Source organism: Anguilla anguilla, chromosome 8 (genome assembly GCF_013347855.1).
Source record: "Anguilla anguilla isolate fAngAng1 chromosome 8, fAngAng1.pri, whole genome shotgun sequence".
In the NCBI taxonomy this organism is placed as follows: domain Eukaryota; kingdom Metazoa; phylum Chordata; class Actinopteri; order Anguilliformes; family Anguillidae; genus Anguilla; species Anguilla anguilla.
The window spans coordinates 36,506,704-36,532,339 of record NC_049208.1 but is presented as its reverse complement, the minus strand read 5'-3'; the positions used below and the strand labels follow the sequence as shown (position 1 = coordinate 36,532,339).

The 25,636-nt window shown below is 44.7% G+C and overlaps 1 protein-coding gene across 2 annotated transcripts in view; it reads right to left on the bottom strand.

Annotated features, from left to right (window-relative positions):
• LOC118234330 (dysbindin-A-like) overlaps positions 1-25,636 on the bottom strand; it is a 70,021-nt gene that overhangs the window by 6,414 nt on the left and 37,971 nt on the right. For both annotated transcript variants that reach the window (XM_035430795.1, XM_035430797.1), the window contains exon 8: positions 1,826-1,981. In XM_035430795.1, coding sequence (XP_035286686.1) covers positions 1,826-1,981 — 156 coding nt within the window. The remainder of the gene's footprint in view (positions 1-1,825; positions 1,982-25,636) is intronic.

The window sequence follows — 25,636 nt, the reverse complement described above, 5'->3', positions numbered from 1 at the left end:
TTCCTAAACTTGGTCCTGGGGGACTACTATGTGCGCTGGTTTTCATTCCAACCACAATTTCTATCCCAAACTTACAAGCAATAACAAGCTGTTCATTTTTCTTAAATAGGTGCTTTTCATATTTAGAGGGATTATTTAACCTCTTAAAGTCACATTTATGTCAGAAATAGCTATATGTGCCATGTTCACAATGTGCATTATTGTGCTATATTACAAACAATTACGTAAAAAGAGGTAACGCATTTTTTGACCGATTGAAATAAAGAGGTTTATCAATAGGCTCATAATTGGTGTACATGTGGCTACTAACCATTTTATAGATGAAGAAGAATTGCAAGACAAAGCAAATGACAACAAGCCAAAGCTGCATTGTGCTAATATGATTAAAGAAAAATGATGAAAGCACTTAAACACGTGTTCAACAACTTAATTAGGAGCCTATTGATTAATCTCACTCAATTTGCTCAATTAAAAGATCTGTTGCTTCTTTATATGCTTGTTTGCAATATACTGTAGCACAATGTAAACATGGGACTTTTATCCTTCATGGCATGCATAGCTATTTCTGACATAATGTGGCTTTAAAGGGTAAATAAAAAAAGCACCTAACTGAGAAACATTAACAGCTTGTTTACATCCTGGGATTGCAATTGTGGTTGGAAAACCAGTACACAAAAGGGGGACTCCAGGACCGAGTTTGAGAACTACTGCTGTACAAAGTACATGCAGGAGAGGATTTTGTTATTATGCTTGAAATGACTTTACCCATTCCATCTAAGCTATGGAACTAATTGAGGGAGAATGTGAAGGCCCTAGATGTCAAGGTAGAGTCACTGGTTCTAGACAATGCAGCGCAAGCACTTGTAAAAAAGCTTATCTCTTATCCTGTGTCCTGACCCATCAGATAAACACTGATTTAAGAACTGCAAAAAGCTACTACCTGCAGTTTGGTCCGGAGAAGTGTGGATTGAGTCTGCAAGGCGAAATCCCATTGGCCGCTGGGACATTCTCTGGTTTTTTGCAGCGTTTTACAGAGGACCTTATAAATGTGGTGCTTATGCAGCTAAAATGGGGGTGTTTAAATATGAAAAGGTTTGTTTCTGAACACCACCCCTTTCCCAGAGAACGTGGACCGGCTGAGGCTCTGGTGGACTGACTGACTGAGTTTCAGCAACAGTCGTTCTTTGTGTTAACTTCAGAGGGAAGAACTGCAGATTCTATTAGAGCAGCCATCGCCATTCCCATGACAACCACATGACTTTCAGCTGACCTACAAAAATCATTATCTGGCCCTCTGTGACCTCACATAAATAGCCCAGTGTTTCTACCCCATCTCTCCCATGCGTGGTAATTGAACTACGAGGATGCTCGGTCTCTGATGACAGAACTTTGATTGACTTTGTCTTCCGCGACACAAAAAATGACACTGTTCTCGAGTAGTGAGATGGCACTCATCTTTCCTCCTCAGACTCCATCCTTTCTTTGCAAGTGTGACATTTTCGGGGAGATGAAGGGTGCTTACTAAAATAGAGAAATGAATCATTCCATAGCGAATCTTCCAAGGGTTTTTAGATTTTCCGACATCCATGAACTGAACACGCTATTATTATTATTATTTTTAAACGGATGGAATATTTTTAACTTGGTAGTGCCTAAAGGAAAACCACTGAAAAATCACTGAAAGTACTCGAGCAGTAAGTAATAAAGTGTTATTCCCGGTCTTACGGACACTACGAGGAAAATGGCGATTATGAATGCAGTGTATTTGCCACTTTGAGCTCTGTCGCCAGTAGAGCGAAGACACCGCACGCTGGCGCCCTCTCACCTCTCCTCTCGGCGATCTGCAGGTACCCCGTGGACAGATACTGCTCCATGTCCTGCTGGAAAGCCTCCTCAAAAAACTTCTGCCTCTCCTTCAGCTTCACCTGCTGAGCGTGCTCCGTCTCCACAACCTTCTGAGCATGCTCAGAATCCAGCTCCGCTGCCAGGGGGAAGACGGGGAGCGATGGTAAGTGCCAACAAATATATATATATATATATATATATATATTCTTTTTTTATTTTTTTTAAATGACTAAAAACTGAAAAATGAATTGTTCATTTATACTGAATGCATTATATATCAGCTATTATACAGAGACATCAGAAGGTAGCCTGTCACATTTCAAATAATAAGAATATGTATCTTAAATGCATTAATATTTGTTTTCCTAATCACTGTGTTATTAGTGGTTCTGACATGGGTCCAACCTCTTTTCCTGGTTAAAGATGTGCTTTTTATGTACAGAATCATAGCACCTTATAAAACTGAAAAAAATATCAAATGTGTTTTAGAAAAACTATGCTTGACAACACAGTTCAGTGGAATGCACAGTAGAAGGCAATCAAATTTATATATCAAAATAAATAAACCTATTAAAAATATATAATTAAGTAAATGTGGCTGTTCCTTCCCCTGCTGCCATACAGCACATGCAAAAAAAAAAGCTTAGAAATGTGCGTTTTGTCTGATGGCTTTGTCAAAAGCATAATCCCTCTATTACTTCCTTATTCTATACAAGAGGTTAAACGCCTAGGATTACTTTATTTAAATATGTTAAATGTAAACACATGTAAAGCAGCACAGTGCTGTGCTGTGGGATTTCAGCACCTGTACCCTGCGCAGAAGCAGAAGTCTTGTTTACAGGACGCCGAACAGGAGGCGTGTGGGACACGGAGGAAGAGGCATCTCTGGGGACACGCTCTGCCAGTGCGGATTTCCACAAATCTCACTCCGGGCTCAATTACTCCACATTAGTGTCATCGTCTGTCACAGTCACTGCGCCAGCCCCCCCCAACAGCCCTGCGAGACAGCAGGAGGCTGACGAATGGATTTACTGTTTTTTGGGGGGGGAATAAGGAAAGGTGTCGCTTTCCACATTTTGTTCCAAAACTTGAGTCATCTCCAACGTAAAACCGCTTTTAATTCCAGAGGCCGTACATACGAACAGGTTATTTTTACAACCTTTTATTCAGAATTAAAAACATAAATAATGTAAATTTTTACAGCATTTATTCAGAATTAGAAACATTAATAATTTTAATTTTTTTTCAGAATCAAAAACATAAACATGATTTCAGTGCATCTTCCATCAGACGCAGAGGTCCTTCCTGACCAAAAATAATGTTTGAAAAATAATCAATCAATTAATAAATCAATCAATAAATCAATCTAATTTTATTTGTATAGCATATTTTACAGCAGTTGTCACAATACACTTTACAGACAACCCTGTTCTAAACCCCCACAGGAGCGAGCCTAAGGCAACAGTGGCAAGGAAAAACTCCCTGTGGAAACCTTGGAAGGAACCAGGCTCAAGGGGGCTGGTTCCTTCCTCCTCCTCTGGTCAGCTCAGGGACCCGACTGGTGACCAACATGTCAGTCAGTTTAAAATTATTGCGTAATATAGATACGTACAACCTCTAGTGGCATTACATCACTGTAGAAGCTGCTCTGCGCCTGAAGTCTGTTTTCTTGCTCTAGACCATCAACCCACAGACAGCTTTTTTCTGCCATTGTAAAGCTGACAGGTCCTTAAAGCGTACGTAAATATCAAAATATCGCACTCAAAAACGAAACCAATTGAAAACTTACACTAAACCGAAATGATAAAAAATCAAAATGTGATCTCTCCCTTTAGAAATGAAATAACAGGAAACACTGCAATTTGACTGCAGTCATCATCATGCAGACTGTTGAGTGGCAACAGTATGGTCCTGTAGTGTCCATGTTCCATTGTTCTTAACATTCCATGTTAAAAAGCTTGGGCAACAAGGTCAATAGAGACCCTTGTGCCACAAATTGGTATTGAGCTACTAAAAAAAATTGTGTACATTTAAAAAGTTACAAAACTGATAAAACAAGATTATTACATGGGCCCTATTTACATGTGCACTGTACACAACTAATCTGACAGGCCAGCACATATACATTTTACCATTTCTCTTAACGGGTGTGCATGACCTACATATTTCATGTAACTATAGTCTCAAGGCTTCAGATACTGTGTGCTGGCTATATATCTGTATGAGCTATTCCTCTCTTTCCTGACCTGCTTTCTTCTTCCTGCCTGCCTCTCAAAAAGATGAGTGTGTTCAGTGGAGGAGATAGAACACCAGGGGGGAGTAACTGATTGTCAGTTAGTTTGTCTAGACTTTAATCTAGTCCCCCCCTTAACACATACACACACAAGCTTGGAGGAAAACAGCCCGAGGGTAGCTAGATAACTAGACTCTAAGGGGTCGGGTTTCCAGGATCGCTCCGTAAACCAGCAAACAGAGATGTTTAAGATGAAGATCACGGTGCTATCAAGCACCTTAGCGGGGTCATCTGCGCTGTCTGTACCATTGACTCTCCACAAACATTAACAAATATGACCCACAGCCTTGAAAAACGCGCAAACACGGACCAGCCTACAAGAGACATATGCCATCCTGTAGCCTTAGTTACCAGAGAAAGCAACTTGTGCAGGTAGCAGGTAATGTTTCCTCATCGTAAAACACATGGGGCCCTATCTTTAGAAAAGAGTGTGCATGTATACACACACATACACGCATGCACGCACACACACACACACACACACACGCACACACACACACCCATACACACACACACACACACACACACACACACACTGAATCACACACTGCAGCAGGAAAGGAAAGGATCAGTGGCACACAAGGGCCCCGCGATCTGTAGGCGAGCGCCTTTAACCATTTGTTACCCAGTTAAAAGGTCGCGTCTCCGGGGAGGCCGCGCGCGTCTAACCTGAAAAGGGAAAGACATTTCTCCCGAGGCCTCCTCCGGCACTACTGCACTCCTGCGCCAGGCATCTGAGAGGAGAGACGCGCTCCCGCTCCCAACGCCAGGCCCAGACTGCTCTATTAGGTTTGAGCCCCAGGGGGGACTTCCTTTCTCTCCGCCCACCGCTTCTTCCCCCTCCGCTTTGTTTTCTCCGCATTTAAATTTAGTTAAAGGTTCGAGGTTTCCCGAGGGAGGCCAGCCGAGCCTTTCATCGTCATGGAGACCTCCGGAGAGAGTGTGTCCCCCCCCTTCCTCAGCAGTTTGATTATGCCCCCCCTTTCCCCTCTCCCCCACCACCAGCCTCATTCTAGAGCCCCTGGGTGAGAAAGCAGTGCGGTTGCCAGATAACAACAAGGGCTCAGCCTAAACACAGAAGCTCACCAGATAACACTACTGAACCGCTTCTACAGTGATCGCTGCAATGTGTAACTCTAGCCAACGATGGCACAAACACAGCAGTCACACTCACACATTACGCTATGCATATGTGCAACAGCAGATGCATGTGCACACACATATATGCACACAGACAACCGCCCTGTGTGCTGCTGACTGAGGTGAACAGTGAAGAGTGATGAGTCAGATTATGTATGCTATGTACATCTCACCTTGGCCCAGTGAATCCCACACAGTGATGAGCTGTCTGAAACAAACTGTGACTCAACGCAACGGCTGTTAAGACAGTTCTGTTGAAGCTAAGCAAACAGATCATCACTAGGCTCTTCTCACACGCTGTTACCTGTGTGTGTGTGTGTGTGTCCTGTCCATAGGTCCATGTGCATATGTGAGTATTTTACTGTGTAGCCATATACACATGCCTGGGTGTGTGTGCCTATATGAGTGCATGTTTGTGTGTGTGTGTGTGTGTTTGCATGTTCACGTGTATGTGTTTTTTTGTGTGTTTGTGTGTGTGTGTGTGTGTGTGTTTGCGTGTTTGTGTGTATGTGTTTTTTTGTGTGTTTGTGTGTGTGTGTGTGTGTGTGTGTGTGTGTGTCCTGCCCATAGGTCCATGTGCATATGTGAGTATTTTACTGTGTGTAACCATATACACATGCCTGGGTGTGTGTGCCTATATGAATGCATGTTTGTGTGTGTGTGTGTGTGTGTGTGTGTGTGTGTGTGTGTGTGTGTGTGTGTGTGTGTGTGTGTGTGTGTGTTTGCGTGTTTGTGTGTATGTGTGTTTTTTGTGTGTTTGTGTGTGTGTGTGTCTTGTCCATAGGTCCTTGTGCGTATGTGAGTATTTTACAGTGTGTAGCCACATACACATGCCTGGGTCTGTTCCTACATGAGTGCATGTTTGTGTGTTTGTGTACAGCTTTCTACAGCGCACAGGTGTGAAAATCAACAGGAGTCAGGCACAGCAGTGAAACGATGTCACAATATTCAAGCTGCGTTGACACCTGAACACCTCCTGGGGAGCCACAGAATTGATATAACCTGCTCTGCTGCGGTGAACTGAAAGCCTAGTGCTGAGACGCAGCGTTAATATAACCTGCTCTGCGGCAGTCAGCTTAACACCCGGTGACTCCGGCAGTGTGTGAGGGGACCCCGCTGATGGGGTTTGACAGTGCAAACAACACTGCATCACGGAGGAGAAGGCACCTTCAGCCAAGCAGGAGTTTGTCAAAGGTGCGGTGTGGCAGCTCTGAATGAGGCTATGGTCGAAAAGGAATAATCCTGTTATAGCGGATTAGCCCTGTGAAAGACATGCATTGGGGAGCAGCAACAGAAAATGACATACACGGATTAAAATATTTTACAAATTTAAATTATGAATTATTACGGTTAATAACTCATTTAAATCTCCTAATTTGCGGACTGGTTAATCAAATGGCAAACTGGAGGTATCAACAAACACGTCCAAAACCATCACCCATCTGGTTTTAAAATTAAACAGAAATTAACAAGAGTACAATAGAAGCAGTGAGAAACAAAATAAGAATTCATATACTCACAGAACACAAATTATAATTAATTAAAAAGCAGACATGAAGTGAGAAAGATGGACCAGTAAACCAAACCTTGCCACAGAATGACTCCAACTTCCAACTTCAGATCAAAGGGTCATAAAGAAAGGAGGTAATAATGTAAACAGGAATATCACAAATCAATGAACCACCACAAAATGAAATAATTATACCCTTAACTTTTAATTCACCAACTCAATTTAACTGTAAACCTCCCTCTGCAGCCTTATAGATACTTCCCCCTGCAGGGACTGTGTGGGAAGATGCTGATCCTGATTGGCTGATGTGCAGCTAGAGGTTACTGCCTGCAGTGTCTTCCATATTTGTTTCCCATCTTCATCAATTAAATACTTAACTCATTTTTAGCTTATTTAAACATGCTAAAAATATGCAAGCTTGAGTGTATTATGTCTGTAGGACATAAACCAATTCAATTTTTCCATCTGAGTTCCCTCCCATTTAAAAATAAAAAACCGTCTATAAAAGCATTCATCCATCAATACAAAAACACAATAGATCCCTGCCTGTATAAAACTGAGACCTAGCACACACATACACACACACACACACACACAAACACTCACTACGGCAGCATAGATTTCACAGTGTCAAATGTACAATAATGGTGTTGATTTACTGCCGTTTCTTGTAACATCCGACCTTTTGTGCGAAAGAAGTGCGACTGGCGATGAACAATCACTAAAGTAACAAAACAAATCAACGCACATAAACAGTAAATGTTCACTCTAAATGCCATTATAAAAAAAAAGATTATATCTACAGGCAAGGTGAAAATGTAGCTCTGCTGCTTACGGGAATAAGAGTGCCTCCAATAACATTAACTGATTAGATTTACACTGACAGCAAATAGATTTTCCCCAGCTTCTGTCGTATTAGAGTTCCGTCAACATCTGACAGTTGGCTGCGACAAACCAGAGATCCTTCCTTCCGAAATGAAAAGGAACATTTTTCAGAGAAATACCAACGACCCCAAGGACAGTGGGGCGATCGGTCTTCACTTCACTTCACTCTGTTTTTCATGGAAAGGAAGGTAATTCTTGCTCACAATGGCAACTGCGGCAAATGATTCACATTCCGTCAGCCCAAAGACTGGCAGCAATGCGGAAACAGTCACACAGCAGGCAGATCAACTCAAGTTCAGTCAGAGCACGTGCAGAACAGGGTAGGGGGGATTCTGGGGTTTCAGTATCGTCATACGAGTCCAGAAGATGGAAGGATGATTTTGTGAAGCAATGCAATACAAGCCCTGTGCAGATGAAGGAGTTTGCAGGTGGCAGTGTAAGTTCTTCCTGCACATACGTAAAGTACGCCCTTGGCTACCATGGCACGGTACCTGTAGACCCCCCTTTCCCTGCCGACCTCTGTGATGCCCTTTGCACGTCCTCCCCACAGGAAAACCCACAGTGGTGCACTGAGCTCGCACGCCCACACGCCCACCAGCCCGCCAGCCCGCCCCTCGGCCCCAACACATCCCGCTTCAGCTACAAAACGCAACACTGCACAGACGCAAAGCACGCAGTGTCCCAACAGCAAGCCGAGCGTGGCCTGTGTGCGTAATGATTAGCCCCGCGAAGGAATGATAGAGTCAGAGGAAACGTTTCGGGGCAAAATAATGAGCTCTCTCGCACGCATTCCCTTGTACACGGGGCCACTCGCTGCTCAAGGGGCATTGCTGACTGCATCCACACCTCCACCCCTTTCCATCGATTTCATTTTTCTTCAGGTTATCAACAATGCAGGACACAGCTGCTACAAACAAATCTAGCTGATGTGAAGTAAGGGAGCATCGACTTCAATTCGAAGCTGAATTAACAGAAAAGGATGCTTTTGTGAACAATGAGCAATTCATTTTTACGCTTATTACAACAAAAGGGCCACTCCTACACCTGAATACACACAATAGGAAAGGACGTTTATAACAATCGGTTGTGTTTTGCAGCTTTTCATCACAATTTTCTTTCATCTCCAGTTTGGAATGCGCTGGGCCACTTCAGGAAATCACAGACTAGTGTGCACATTCTCTTATTCTCTGAGCAGCAAGCAGTCCAGGACCAGGCCCAAGCAAGGGACCATTTCATTGGGAAAATAAAGCGCAGTGCCAATACTGTGCATCATTTTCAAGTCAATCTGATAGGCAGGTTCAGCAAATGCATTCTGTTGTGCTAAGGCAACATAATTCTTACTTTTCAAATGGTACCGATATACTTCATCCCTATTGAGGTCTTGATCTGTTTACAAAATGCCTGTCAAACCACAAGCAAATTCTGCTCGGACTGTTTTCAGACCACGTAAATATATACAAGAACGCGTCCGGTGGGAAATGCGGTTTTCCGGTAGGCTGTGTAATTTGCATGAAGTAAATAATAGCGTCCACAGAACGGTATAAAAAAAACTGCTCCGAGCACACAGAGAATTATCACGGCATGGCCACAGTCATCTGGAAATGAGATTTCACCAGGATTAACAGCAATCACTTATCAGGTGCCGCATGACAACAGAACCGATGAGTACTTACCAACAAAATGGCACCGCGCGAGTCATTTAATGAGGGGCAGCTGCCATTATTCCATGAATTTAATCAACCGGTCTGTATTCACAAATCTCACACAAGAGATTTTGTGCTACCTGTATTCACACAATAACAGATGGGCGGCTTGGGCTTTTCCACAGTGGAAAAAAATGACACCTTACTTTTCTGGCCAGCTGAAAATCAGTGACTGCCCCTCTACTTTTTTTTTTAAATGTCTACAATTTCTGTATTGGGAGCATTGCCTGATTAACAGCAATGCTATGCTTAGTTTGATAGTGGATTAAACTTCGCCGGTGGTACCACATGAGTCAGGAACAGCCTCAGGGCCTAGGCGTGCTGTGTCTCCCTCATTATTACCATCCGTCATCAGAGTGTCAGACCTGATCACATCACTGTGCCTGGTTAAATAACCAGGGACTCAGAATGGCTTCTCAACAGGGAACGTAGAAGCTAGTATCCGATCTGCTGATATAACGTGAGTAGTCATAACTCATGTTAACATGGTTATACATTAAGCAAATTATGTAAGTGGGCTACTGCGTGAAATGGCAGGGTATGCCAAGTTCCCAGCTAGTAGATGGGTCTTAATGGGAGTTAATGTGTATGCGCCTGTCCACTCATGTTAATGGAAAGATATGGTGACTTTGAATTTTTGAAACAGTTCACTGGTTACCCTTGTCAGCTACCCCATTAAAAGCCAATTGATGTGGTTTCTGCACTGTAAAAACCTTCTTCTGTTCATTAAGAACATTTTAAAAATAGAGCATACTGAGTTCCCTTTTCAAACAGACAATGCCCAAACTTGCAAGCGCACTTGGGCAGTTAAGATGGGCTTGCCATCTTAGGCATACTCAGACATACACACCATTTATCGAACCGTCCATTCATGCTCTGCGTGAAAAACAATGAAGTGTGAATGCGCTCTGAAAATACCTTAAAAGCAGCTGCACTTCACATCAAGGAAGCATTTCTATGTGAGGCAGTGTGAACCCCACAGTTGAAATGCAAGGCGATCCAAACACAACCTCCCCCCCCCCCACCCCCCCCACCCCTTGAGATGAACACAAGTTTACATGTGGAGGAGTTTTTACGCAGCATTTTTGTTCAAGGCACTGCAGTCAGGCGTTAGCTGCATTTGCCGGAATCTTCCACAGTCCGGGAGGCCCGCTCTGTTCCAGCTCGGCCGCTCGACTGCGATGCGACCTGACGAGTGTGCTCCTAAACCCCGCCCACACACACACACCCACACACACACACACACACACACACACACAGCGTGGGCACACAAACCTGCAAACAGGCTGACTCAAGGCCTTACATCTCCACCACTCAAGGTCTGGAAGAGAACACAGCAAAAAGCCTACAAAAGGACAAGGCTACCTTTGTAAAAATCTTTACAATATAACATAATAATAACTGTTAAAACAATATATATATATATATATGAATATGTGATGTATATATATATATGATATATATATGATGAAAATGCGTCCCGAGTTAAATGCGCAACGCCTGTTCTATTGTCCAAATAAGGGACAATTCCAATTTACGGGATGCGTAAATAAAGCTAGCAACAGCAACTAGAAATGTGATTCAACGTTGCCATCAAGAATAATGCTGCTGTTTAAACTGCTTTAGAATGCTGGATTTTGTAGCGCATTGATTTTAGAACTGTTAAAAGGCGGAGGTGTCCCTTTACTGAGAAATAATGCCCACCCTTGGACCAATCAGAATCGAGTATTCAGCCAAGCCGTTGTATAATTTCCAATAACGGGACAGCCCGTCATGTTTATTCCTTACATAACACCGTTAACAAAACGACGTTAACAAATCACTGCAAGCGATGACATTCCATTTTTATCAACGTTAGACATTACAAAAGGGCGCATGCCACTACACCGTCCAAAATGTAGAACCAGGGCAAGATGAATTACCAGAGCTGCACGGAAAGGTAGCCTGCGTGTAACTGTTGTGAATGTCACACGTTGCGAGGTAATGCAAAAGCATTGTGAGGGGCCGCAAAAGTAGCTAAAAAAAAAAATCCCCCCCATGACCCTTAGGGGGCTCCGTATTTTTTTCATCCAGTCCAGTTTTTTTTTTTCTTCCAGTCCAGTTTTTCTTCTTCCAGTCCAGTTTTTTTTCCTTCCAGTACAGGTTTTTTTTTTCTTCCAGTCCAGTTTTTCTTCTTCCAGTCCAGGCTTTTTTTTCATTTTGATATGAGTAAAGGATTTTTTTTTCCTATTAAGGGGTGGTGCCTCCCCATGAACAGCAACATTATTCTTTCGCTTTTGAATTGTTCTTACATCCCCTCCCCTTTTCAATGTCCAATTTCACAATTGATGGCAACGTTGAATCACATTTCTAGTTACTGTTGCTAGCTTTATTTATCCTACAGTTGCCAACCATCTCGCAAATCGGAATCATCCCTTATTTGGATAGTAGAATAGATGTTCCGCATTTAAGTCAGCTAACTAGCTAGCCGGGATAACAAGCATGCCGTGAGACCATTCTGACCTAAAACCAAGAATTTTTATATAGGCTAGGTAACCAGTGAGGCCGAAGCTATTGTAGAGAGACAAAGCTCAATCAGGAAGCTGCTCGTAGGTTATTCAAGACGTAAGCTTATAGCCTTTAAAGTCTGAAAGTAGCTCACAGCAATGTCACAATGATGTCAGAATATGATATGATAGCCAGCAAATCATCAATAGCCAATCTCTTGCAGAAAATATTAATTCATTGAAAGCCAAAGAAAGTTGCATATGCCAGTTACATAGTGCGGGAGACTACTTGCCACCCTCTCTCTGTTTGTTAATTGTTTTGGTTTTTAAGAGATGGTCACCATTATTTAGCAAATTTATTTTCCACAATGCCTCATATTTTATTGTTATCAACCTCCGTCCCCTTGAGTGCAGTGCAACCAGAGACACAAAAACTTGCAGGCCTATGGCCAAATGTTTTGCCATCTTCAGCCATGATTTCTAAGATGGAGCCTAGCTTATTCTATTTTCATATATATTTTTGTCTTAATTTCACAGAATAGCTAAACAAACATAAAACAATGTCTTTAGCCTATTAGTCTATGAAAGCCTAATAATCATTCAAATGGAAACAGATAGCAGTCAGGAGCTTATTCACTTATTCCCGCCCCGGTGTTGTGTGTGAAGCCAGAGAAAATGCTCTATGGCGCCTTTAAATGGGTCTGCTACTGTAAAACGGGCTTTAGGAACCCAAAAAAACAGTACTCGAGTAATCGTAACGACAAATCAGCTTGTCATCGTGTCGACAACATCATAAAATGTCCCGCCCCTACAGGGGACATGGGCCAAATCTGCGATGGCCAACTGCATTGTTGCTGGGTAAGTGCCCGGCACTACTGCAGACACAAGCAAAAACTGTCTTAGGGGAAGAGCCCTGTAATGACTTGGCACATCCTTCATCTCATAATCACCCTCAGCACTTCACATGTAATCCAACATCATTTATTCTGTTTCAAGTCCCCAGACAAACTTAATCAGCAATTTAAAGAGAATTCATTATTAGGCCACTGCTTTGTGAAAAGGTCCCGGCAGACGCAAACAGGACTTCCCTTCCTTGTACTGACAGTGGGTACATATGTATCCGTGTACATTAGCTTTGATAATACTGTTACGTACAGCAGTTGAGAATGTATGAAGTCTGTAGTGTTGTGCTAAGCTAATAAATCTTAATGAATAATGAGCCCGTTGATATAAAAGGGTGACACCGTCATTTTTGACTCATTTTTTGACAGATTTACAACTGTGTAAACGATGACGATACTCATGTAATACTATCTGCAGCGAATTGTTAAACAATGGCTGGTGTGAATGGTGGTATATTGAGATGGGAACACGTGTGGTACTAATGCAAGCCAGCAGGTGGAATGATTGAATGGAGTCTGAGTACACAAGGCCACCCGATTCAGATCTCAATCTCGCCCCACCATTCAGATGGACACAGCAATGCTTCCAAATCAGACCGACCTCCGACCTGAACTCCACGAAACTCCATGCGATGTGTAACAGAACAAAAACAAATATTGATTCATCACAGGAATGACTTGTGTACTCATAAAACATACATAATTGATTTTTTTAAGATCAGGATCAGGTGTTTGGGGGTGCTAGGTTGGTACATATGTACCATATGAGTCTACAACGTACACTTTCACATTCTGTTGTACAAGAACACTGCAGTTGATTTCAGTGCAGTCAATGAGCCTCATTCGCGAAACATGCGTACGATCACATTTGATCATAAACTGCATGTAAGAACGTTTCCAAGAACATTTCGGCATTCAGCATTGTTTTCTTATCTGTATTTGGTCATGGCTTTTTCCTCATGCAAATCACATGAACAGAATTGCACATAACACTTACAAACAGCCAGCATTCATCCTCTCATACACCAGGGACATGCACAAAAACAAAGGCCTGCACATGTGTCATTAATCCCACACTGTTCTTTCATAGCAACATTTTTAAGGACAAAAGCAAGAATAATTTAAGAAATGTTTTGTGAATGAGGCCCAATGTGAGGCGCTCCACTTGACACAAAATAAAGCTCCATTCATTTAAAGCATATGGAGACATTTTCTTCCCATTTGGAAATATGTGCATACATTAATCTTTCTTTCAAAAAGATTTGCTTACAAACAGTAAATGACCTTCTGAAGCAAAGTAGCTCTTTCTGGGTCCCTGTGGTACAAACCACGGTTTAAATTCTTGTTCCCCACATTTACATGTGAACACCCTGGATTTTCTAAAGTGTCCCTTGCTTGCTCACTGGTCTCCTATGGACTTGTGACTCGCTCATTAAACAGTCAACAGAGCCCTGCTCTGCCTCTGTCCACTGCTTACCTCATCAACTGATCTGTGGAAAATAAAATCAACATTCCAGAGGAGTAGCCTCTGCTGATAATAACTGACCCTGGAACTTTCCGGCAAAAGCAGGAGGTTTTTGCATTCAAAGGGATCCATCCAGGGCAGACATTTTTTAATACTCCCCACAGCACTGGAAGGTTTTTCAGAAGGGTCCTTTGGAAAGTTGCTCCCATAAAGAAGAAGAGACCACAGAGGGGACGATACAAGAACTATGTCCAACAGCAGCAGAATATTTCTATGTGTAATTTCCTCTAGATTAAACTCAAAATTACACCTGTTATTCACAGACACAGCTGAGTGAATGATTCACATCTGATGCTGAAAGTTCTAGCACTCTGGCGATGACAGTGGACATTTCCGTGTCACAGTTCCTTTCCCAAACTGCCTATTAAACATACGTGTTCCCCTGCTTTGCAAACCTATAACCCCCTTAATGACCAAACACATTTTTTGTGAACCACCCCTTAATAGATGTAGCTTAATCATATTCTAATGTGGAATATAACCTTAACAACCACGGGGGCTCACTGATTAGGAACCAATATTCAAACAAGCATCTTCCAAAGACGACTGTTCTCGGATAAAGCAGACAACCAATGAATCCGTACACATTACTAATGTGATATCCACATACGTTTGAATCGTGGGTAGGATCCTGGCCCTGTTTGCCAATGGGCAGTCATCTCACTTTAACGGACACAGAACAGAAACACAGCCGTAAATTAATAACAGGACACACGAGGAGAGCAGCTAGAAGGATCAGTCACACTGTAGAAATAACATCCATCAAGAAAAATGACATTCAGTGGTCCCACTCAAAGCAGATTTTCCATTACTTATAAATGAGGTTTCAAGATATAAACTCAAAAAATAGATGCCCTAGCAGCAAGCACAGATTAAGTCGACCACTTCAAAAGGTATAAAGCTCAAGGATAAATGTATATAGAAGACTCTGGGGGACTTACAAACCAGGCTTTAATGTACAATCCTGAGGGGTAGCAACAGTGCCATTACGTGATTGTTGATGAAATTCGCCAGGCAAGCGATCCAGTACGATTTTCTTTTTATTTATCGTTTGTGCAACTTCCAAGGACACACGGCTATTTCGCTGTTTTAAATCACTTTTCAATGACTTGCCGGGAATGAAAACATTTTCAAGGATCTTTCGGGGAACATCGGAACCCTGAATATTTCAATAGTAACTCATTAATCCCCTAGCAAGGCCTGGCAATCATGAGTAACCCTGGCTGTCAGAACACTTTCACTCTACATGCTGTTGTTAAACACAATGAACATCTGGAATCATACGATTCTACAAATTCCGGAACAGTGAATTATACAATCCACTGCTTTGGCACAATCCATGACTTTGAGATGCTACATTCGTTTTGCACACACCCGTGTGTATGGTTTCCACAAAACTGTCTCATCAATCAGTGTCGCTGAACTCTGTCACTTTCTGAAAAACAGGCCTATAGCTGCGAGATATCATCAATTGAAATTCTACAGCAGGCACAGACACCCACCTGGATCTGTATTTTAATTTGCCTTCGTGATTCAAAATTTGATTCAGTGATTATAAGGCATATCAAAAGGTGTGTCTGGGGGCAGCTAATACTTTCTAGTAGTCTTATTAAAATACGCGAGCACAAGCACAGACCCATTTACATGTTCATGCAAATGTACGCGCGCGCACACACACACACACACAAAGGCACACAACATAATGGCTCAAAATAGACATCCTTACTAATCCATTTAACTGAGCCCAGTACTTGTCACAACACTGTAAATATACCGCTGAAATAATGCCAATATAACTATGATTTACATATCAATAAAAACTTCATTTGAACACATCTTCCAAAATACATCCAATAATAAATATTTTCCAAATCAACAGCATGATCAGCACGAGCACTTAGGCTCTGTTTGTTAAGCGCGTCTCAGCGCAGAAAACCCGCAGACACGTTCTCCTGTTTCCCATATTACCGGCATTATAAGGACATCGGGCTGTCACTCTTCATCTCCCGCAGCAAAGCCCTGCCAATCCCATTGTGATTTCACAAGGAGGAGAAAATCAAAGCTGTCAGGTCTGAGCGTGGCCAATCATTTCAGGAGACAGGGGAACGCGGTCGGAGCATACCATCTCTGGCACAAGAGGGGGGGGGATGCTCCTGCATGGTCTCACACAGAGCATTGGTGATGAAAAGGGTCCTCCTGTACCAGCTTGGTGGCACTGAGCGTCATTATGGTGCTTGGTGTTTCTGGGAAAGAGGACATGTGCTAGATGAGCCTGCACTCGTACCAAGACTCCCCTGATACACCAGCATGGGGCCATCTCCATCTCTACAGAAACTGCCTGGGACAGGGCTCTGGGTGAAGGCCAATGAGGTCTACAGAATAAATCAAACCGGAAAATGGGAACCGAAGCAGAAAATAACAGTGGCTCTCGGTAACGCAGAGCCCGCTCGTCTGCCCTGTACCCTTGTAACGTCCAAAGGTTGTAGCGTCCATTTCTCAGCCCAGTCATTCCTCAACTCTTGTCAGAAAAAGTCATCATTTCTGTTCTGTTTCACAGCAGGTACTCTATGCTCTGTGAAGCAAGTTTTTTTTACCTTTTATTTGAACATTTTTTCCTAGAAATATAGAAATCCCAGGGTCAGCGTCCATTGGCTGAATTAAGGTGACACAGCTCAAACTGTGGAAAACCAATAGAAGGTATTTTTTGAAGTTAAACCTTGTACAAATGCACTCAATCTACCCATCCTGCACTTCGTACATAAATCTGAGAGCACATTCAGTGGATGTCACATGTTTTTGGACCGCATTCAACATTACGGACTTGGCAGCCTCTGCTTTCGATGAAAGACGTAAGAGAAGAAAAAGAAGACTGTCCACAAATCTCAGAGACAGACTGAGGGAAGCAAAGTACATTTCTGACAGACGGAACAGAGAGTTTATGTGCTCCACCGACACTCTTTCATACGGGACAGGACTCTTAAACACTCCTTTCTCCGCAGCCCAAAGAAAGGGCGTGGCACGCTGTTTACGCATGCAGAGCGATGCATTATTTAATACAGGGGCCCCGTGCGGCCGAGCACCTCCGGGCCCCGTCCAGTCATTTCGATGCGACGCGCGTCTCCTGCTCCGAGTCTCAGACAGACAGGGGCCGCGAGCAGCTGACGCTTCAGAGCGGATAAACAGCTCCCGCTCTGAGACGGAACGCAGGCTGCTCCGGGCCACCGCGCTTCCACGTCGGATTAAATGCGTGCCGAGGACACAGCCGCAGCCCGGCGTCTGACGCGCACGCCCGGCTGCCTTCGCTACTCACGAATATCCAGGTCCCCGCTGAGAACGGCATAATTCACTTTTCTTCTCGCTGGGTCTTGCCCAGATAAATAATTCATTAAATAATTTTGAAAAATGATTAAAAAAAAACAAACTGAATGCGCAGCCCAAAAGTACAGACACAGTACAAACCAGAGGCGGTATACATAAATAATGCTAACCACTTTAGTCTGCTGGCAATGTGGTCTGGCGATGCAATAAGACTATCAACGGTGTGTTTGATTTGGCTTGGCTTGAGCTACATTCCATTGTATTTCAGTCATTTAGCAGATGCTCTCATCCAGATCGATTTACAAGGTAAGAGAACACGAGCGCATTCACCTGATTTAGGTTATGAGTAATAGTGCCAGACCTGGCTAACAACTTTCCCAGACTAGCAAATAACATCATTAAGCACGACTGTGAATTAACTGTGCTGAGCAAGAGCCAAAATGCTAATTATGGCCCTCAATTTTGCTTCAGTAAGTATCCTCCTACATAAATACTGTATATGTGTGACAAAACAACAGAGATAAAATGTGTAAAACATTCACATAGAATGTGAAAAAATAGGTGTAAAATATTTCCCACACATGCTTATAACTGTCTTCATTTACAACGTTCCTCAATGCTCATTTTCAATCCAAAATCCCCAAACAATGATAGAAATGTACTCAAAGAAAAACCCGCGTTGAGTTAAACTTTGACTGACAGAGCACACTGTAGAAACCACTCCCTATTGCGCTTTCTGGGAGATATTAGACAAATACATTAAGATTAAGATTACAGTAGAGATTTCTTTTTCATAGACTATCAAAATTATGTTGAATCAAAAACCAAGGACACAGTGAAGGTATCGTTGACCTAAAAGAAATACACAAGCTTGCGTTTTGAAGATTTTTTTGGCCAGAGTATGGATAAGGAAGGGAGGTGAGATCTTGCACCTCACACAATGGTGACCACTCAGACCTACAGGGTGACTGCAAACTGCCTGCGCCGGTTGTGTCAGCTGTGCTGTTCCCTGGCGGAGCAAGAGCTAATCTGAAGAACAGCACAGTGAAAAGGAACATCGTGCTCTGAAGAACTGCATGTGGCGTGAATATCAACAAAGAGAGAGAAAGCCTTTATTACAGGATTCAGCCAGTCGAGCAGCGTCCCAGCAGATAGCGGAGCGTGTGATAGTGCGCCCGTTAGCGCGTCTGTAGGGTTGACAGGCGCCGGCCTCCACCCTCTGTGCTGGTGCAGGTGAAAGAGCCTGACCGGCTCGACCAGCTCGCTGTGACGTGGATTGGCCGGCAGCTACGCTCGGCCTTTGCACCGAGGCCCCACCCCCACCCCCCCCCCGAGCCCACCCGCACCCACCCCCTCCCCCCCCCCCAGAGAAACGCGCCACAACCTCAAGAGACGCGCCGCTCTCTCATCACTGCCTCGTCCATCCCTCGCATTTTACGCAATAAGACAGAAACACGCGACGCACACACGCGCGCGTGGCAGACGGACGCGTGGAGAGACGTGGCCGCTCGCGCCGCCGAAACGTTCCTGACCGCTCGGGGAATAAGGCCCGCCCCCACGCATTACGCGCTCTGACCTGCTCCCGGTGCGGTGAACGCGTGCGTAGCGAGAGAAGGCTAATGCGCTATAGGGCCTGAGTGTCCAGCGCTCACAAGCCCCTGTCGGCTCGCGTTTGTGTCAGCAGGATCCGCTCCCCCCCCCGCCCCCCCGCCCCCCAATTCTTCTGCCCTTTGAATAGCAGCGGAGCGTTACACATGGGCTGAACACAGCCCGGGGCTCCCTGTCACATTCACTCAAGCGCCCCGAGATCACACACACACGGGGGGAGGACTTCACCACCTCATCTCCGCAGGAAAGAAGCGGCCAGCTGCGGAGGTCGCTGCAAACGTAAGAGGAGGCGCAAATTTAGAAAGGGGGACACTAAAGAGGGATCCCCCCCAATACAGGCCATCAACAAGCTTAAAAAGCGGTGTTTGACTAGGAGGATATATCAGTTTGGGGTCAGCACTGCAGACAACGGTGACATGAACAGTGCATAAGATATGGGATCAGCAATACACACCTCTCCAAAAAGCACAACTGAACATAAAATACCTTCTGAACCCCTAAATATATTTAGATACCATCACTCAGTGCAAACGGAGCTTCACATACCATCAGAAACACCAAAGGGTGTTGGTCTACTGAGCAGCAGTACACATTGTGAAAAGAACGTGGACCTACACTGTGGGAGATCGGCATATTTGAATGTGTGTGTGTGTGCGTGTGTGTGTGTGAGAGCCATGTCAGCTGTGTGTTTATGTGTGTGTGTGTGTGTGTGCGCTATGTGAGCATGTGTGTGTGTGTGTGTGTGTGTGTGTGTGGGTGCGCTGTGTGTGCATATGAGTGTGTGTGTCTGTGTGTGCGTTTGTGTGTGTGTGTGTGTGTGCTTTGTTCTTAATGAGCGGACAGGGTACTGGGTTTACTGATGAGATGTGTCAGTGTATTCTAAATGTTGCTCTAAAAACACTAGACAAACTGGCAGAGAGAAATGCAGAGCTTTTCTTAGGAGAGAGAACAGGAGCGAGAGTATATATCTAGCAGACGCTCCTCTTATCAAAAACCCATCAAATTTCTTTGAATTTTACACAGGCTATAGCTGAGGGCTACAGCACTCGTAAATCCAATACTCTGAATGCATTTACAAACCAAAGGTTCTCCTACCACTAAATCATTTATGCCAGCTTAAATTTAATGGGCAGACTGATACAATGTAACACATTAATATTCGCAGGATGGCTCTGCGAGCCCATTATCTCAACAGAATTTCACAGTAAAAGTGCTACTGCCTCAAACTCTAAATGAGAACAATAAAATTGAAGGCTACCAAAAAAAACAACCAAAAAACGGTATTAAAAAAACTCCCTAATAACCATCGATGGGATAACACGATATGACCCATACTGCTGCAGGCAATTTTCCTGGCAATAAATGATTTTACTGTAAACAATAAAGATTTGTTTGTCTTCAGGCAGCTGTAGAAAATTACTCTGCTGTGCCTGACAGTGTAAGAATACCCACTGAAGCTGCACAATTCATTACAGCCAGGGAGGAAGGTCTAGGTGCAAACAGTATCTGTTTCTTTCAGATAAAGTATCACACCCACTGGAGGACAATGGAAAAATGCTAACACACACTTCTTGGGTTAGCTCGTCCAGCTAAAGCACTAGCTGTGGAACGAGTGACCCACAAGACTGAGCCATACTGTGACCCGGGTGAAAATTCCAGCTTAAACCAGCCTAGGCTGTTTTCAACACTTCTGCCTGGTCTTTAGCTGGTTAACCAGCTGTTCACTAGCTGAGCATCCTATACTCACTAGTTTTACTACCAGCGTGCTCCACCAGCTTAATCAGCTTTAACCAGCTTTGACCAGCCACAGACCAGCTGTGACCAGATAGAAGTGTTGAAAACACAATTCTTGAACTAGCCCAGAACCCCAGCTGGTTTTAGCTGGATTTTTCAGCAAGGGAGTCTCACTGGGCGGGGAATAACTGACCACAGCACTGCACAGGGGAGAGACGTTTTCAGTCTGAATGATGCTCCCTGCACTCAATATGCAACAGCAGCTCCTCAGGTCAGTCAGAGCCTTCATCCTGTCTGCACCAGCTGTGCAATGCATCGCCTTAAAGCAACGACCACGTAGACCAGACAGAGGAACGCAGAGTGGGAGAAAAGCAGCGGCTGACTTTACGCACTCAAGATGAACGCATGAATTGTCTAGCAGTGCAAGATGGACATTCGCCTGCTACTTTATTTGTGGATGCTATTGCCAAGCGTGTCCATGCTATCAATCAGTCCCCACCCAACATCACTATTTAATCATATGACTTGCTGCCCATTTGAGCTCAAAATATTGGCACAGTGTCAAACAGGTCGATTGATTGACTGATTGAAAATGGAAACCGTAATGTGCAAAAGGAGAGGGTGAAACTGAATCTAGGACAATATGCATAGATTTTGTTTTGCGGAAAAAACACAATTATTCAGAGTGAGCAGTGCATTTCTTCATTCACTGACCGGTTCTCAAAGTTCTCATTTTAAAAAGATGTTTGTTCCCACATAGTTTTGTGAAGCACATTAAAGCGGACTCAAGAGGCCCCACAGCATGACACAACCTGAAAAGGGAAGTGTGTTTTTAAAAATAGGACGCCCGCTTTGAGGGTCTGTGGCCCACACGTCACTTCAGATTTGATTATGCACAGGGTGACGTGCTTCTCAACTGGGCCGAGGCCCATCAGAGCAATAAGCACTCATTTACACATCCATACAGCTGGACTCACAGAAATGCACGCGACACAGACATCATGCCTACTGCGTACCAGTGAGCAACCTCCCGTCCATCTGTGGTAAACTATTACTGATAGAGGTTACTGAATTAAAGACTTCTGATAGCGTTTCTATACTTTTTGGGAAATACTGTGATACCATATTCAACAATTTGACCCACAGGGATTTTACTGCAGTACAAATTTAAATAAAATGCATGACACTTCAGACCAGTCAGAATGTGTCACAGGGAAGACCAGAAGGCGCATTAATATTCATCTCTTAAGCATGGATGGTCAGCACATCACACATCACGATGTCACAAACCCTCGAGATAAAGGTTTGTGGCCAGGCGGTTCTCCAATAGAAAAGGCCAGTTCAGCAGCAGTACACTTTGGGGATGATGAGGTAAGAACTGATGGGAGTGGTTCCAGCCCTTTATATCACAGCCATCAGCGAGATACAAAGACACAGAGAACTGAACTAAATGCGGACGGTACTGCAGAAACTCTCCTCGGACGACAGCTCATCGTGTGTCGCTGCCAAGGAATGAGGGGAATTTGGGCCAATACAGTGCTGACTGTGGCCAGGAGTCCGTCCTGACTCATAAATAGTCTTATCCCCCGGGAGGGAGGGAGGGATTAGATCAGAAGTGGATTTTCTGTGTCTTCTGCCAATAGCAACCCCCTGCGGTGAATTGGGCAAAACCACTGCGCTTGCACCAACTGTCTAGTTTCTCTGTCACCCTAACTGCCCAACTCTGCTGGTGGACTGCATAGTGAACAGCAGTGGGGGGGGGGGGGGGGGGGGGGGGGGGGGGGGGGAGGCTGGTTGCACTCACTTTAGGGGGGGGGGGGCACACATCCTAATGCAAATTGACAGAGGATATAGCTGGTACAGGACTGACTTATAGTCAGAATTGGGCATTCCAAATTGTGGGGGAAAAAAAAGAAAAAGAATGAAAACATGTTAAAAAAAAGAAAATATATCCAAATTCAGAGCACATGCTAATATGCAGATATGTGGTTGGCCCTCCGCCTCCAGGATAATGGGTTCATTTAAATTCAAATATGTATTTACATCGAGCCTCACCTTTTTACTCACCTTGAGCCTCGTCTTCACAGCCAAGCTACATGTGCTGAAACCTTAATTTACTCTTTTACGTACTGTACTAAGCATGGGAAGCAAACGGCAGCACGTAATTCTGTTCATTTTCTTTTACGAGACAACGTGAGCGGATTTACAACAGAGCGCCCTCCGACTGGATCAGCTGACCGCAGCGCGAGCCGATCGCATCGTTTCCCGCAAACACGCACGGGCTACAATACAGAATTCTGGCAAAGCCAAATAGGTTCTACCAGGCAGGCAGTCAGTCAGTCTTAAAAAAAACTGACCGTGAAATTTAACCCTCGCGTATCCATTATTCTTCTTCTCCTGGCAGAGCTCTGAAGGAGCGCTACTTCAGAAGCAATTAGGCGGCGTGGCGCATCATTTCGCCGGTGCTCCCCGCACGCGTCCCGGCTCCTCGCTCTCTCTTGGCGGACGGGGCAGGTGGGGGGGGAAGGGGGGGAAGGGGGGGGGGCGTATCTATCACACGGCTGCCGTTAAAGACGACGGTGGAGGAGGTAGCTGTGATTGAATTATTAAAACACGACGACACGGTTAACGGAAAAACAAGCGTGCGGTTCGCGGACACGCTCTCCGGGGGAAGTGGCGTGACCGCTGACCGTAAAGGGCAAGCAGCACGGGAGGTGAGAGCTTAAAATCCTCCAACACGTACTGGTTTTATCCTCCTCCCTTTCTTTTGTAAAGACAGGACTCTTTGCCCTTCTGGCTTTGATATGGAGCGGAACCGTTTCAAAGCCACACTCAACCCCACACTCAGTTTGCTCAGCTGTAGCGAATAACTCCATAGACCTTCTGCCGGCTCATCGCAGGTCTTTTTATCACAGTCTTTGGTTGGCCTTTCCCCTGCCCAGTACCTGCACATTCACAATACCTTCACTGTTATTGCTCACTGTGGATTAACCCTGTGGCCATCTTTGGCCATGAAAGTCAACAAGCATCTTATTTTCAGTAGTAAGTAGTTCAAAACATTGGTCCTAGCATACCAGGCAGTCAAGGGATCAGCCCCAGCATACCTTCACAAGATATTCAAACCCTACATGCCAGCCAGATCCCTCCGTTCTGCTACCTCAGGACGCCTAGCACCTCCCCCTCTTCGCACCTGCACTTCCAGAACACGTCTCCTGTCTGTTCTGGCCCCACGATGGTGGAATGACCTCCCTGTGGAGGTCAGAACAGCTGAGACTGTGACCCATTTCAAACGACGACTGAAGACCCACCTCTTCAGGCTGCACCTCTCCCCATCCCTCCCTTCCCCCCTGTAAATGACTAAAACTTAGGGTTGTAACTAGGCAGCTGTTTCATAGGTGACTTAGTCGATGCGCCTGTCTTAACGACTAATTGTATTTTTATTTATTTTTATTTTTCCATAGATTGCGTTGTTGCCGTTCTCGTTGTTAGTGTTAATCAGTTTAACCATCAGGGTCCAAGTTGAACTATGCGGTTGTTCCCTGTACTTGGACCGGTACTTCTCTCTAGGGTTTTCGTCATACTTGTTCCTGGTTATGGTTATACACTTTGTTGTACGTCGCTCTGGATAAGAGCGTCTGCCAAATGCCTGTAATGTAATGTAATGTAATGTAATGTAGTAATAAGTAGTAAGTAGTAATGTAAGGAGTGATGGAGTTATTTTGAAGTCCAATCACTACACACAGATGTGAGAATGTGTGAACTGGTCTAATGCCAGATGACTCTTATTTAGGGTTAGGTATGATATCCCCTGGGTACGGAGCGCCTCTCTGGTCCCCAGCGGGGTTAGGGTTAGGGTTAGGGTTAGGTATGATATCCCCTGGGCACGGAGCGCCTCTTTGGTCCCCAGCAGGGGGGATTCGGAGGGATCCCATTAGCGGTTCAGCTCATCTCTCCACCGCTGCCACCGCTGCGTCACGTTATCGGCCGAGCGTGCAATCTCGCTACCGCCCGCGCTTCGGCGGGGACGCCAGCGCCGACAGGCCGCGATGTTTTCGGACGGAACGCCTCCGAAACAGACTGTCACATCCGCTTTTCCGCTTTCGCACACAGGAAAGAAAGAAAGAACAGAAACGCGCAAGCCGATCGTTAGCTTCAGCGCGGTGATTACCGTTAACGAGCTAAACCTCTGGCCTGACAGAGGAGCAAGCGAGAGCGATCGTTCGGATATCGCGATTGAGATTTTCTGATCGCCTTTCCCCTCAAAAATCATCTGAATGCAAAACGTCAACCAACAGCAGAGTTTCCTTTGAGACCGGGAGGATATCTCCTGGAATTGAGGAGTAGAAGCTGCCGGAACAGAGATGGATGGAGGCGATCAATGCGCGGCGAGCGATCCTGAGATTGGGATCGAATCTCATTTCGGCTTGCGGAAAAGCGTCCCATCGAGCGGCGGCCGGCCGTGCTCTGGAACGGGTCCAGGAAAGCAGCGCGCCGCTCGCCAGCTTCTAACGGCCCAATGGAGCCTGGGGGGGCGGGGCTAGGAGCTCAAAGCACGGGGCAGCAGCCTCAAAGACCCTCTTTCTTGTTTCAGCACAAATGGAATTAACCTCCAGCCCCACTACTGCCCCATGAACGACTGTGCCTCTGACATGCAGATACCCAACTTTCATGGCAGTTTCCTCCTCTG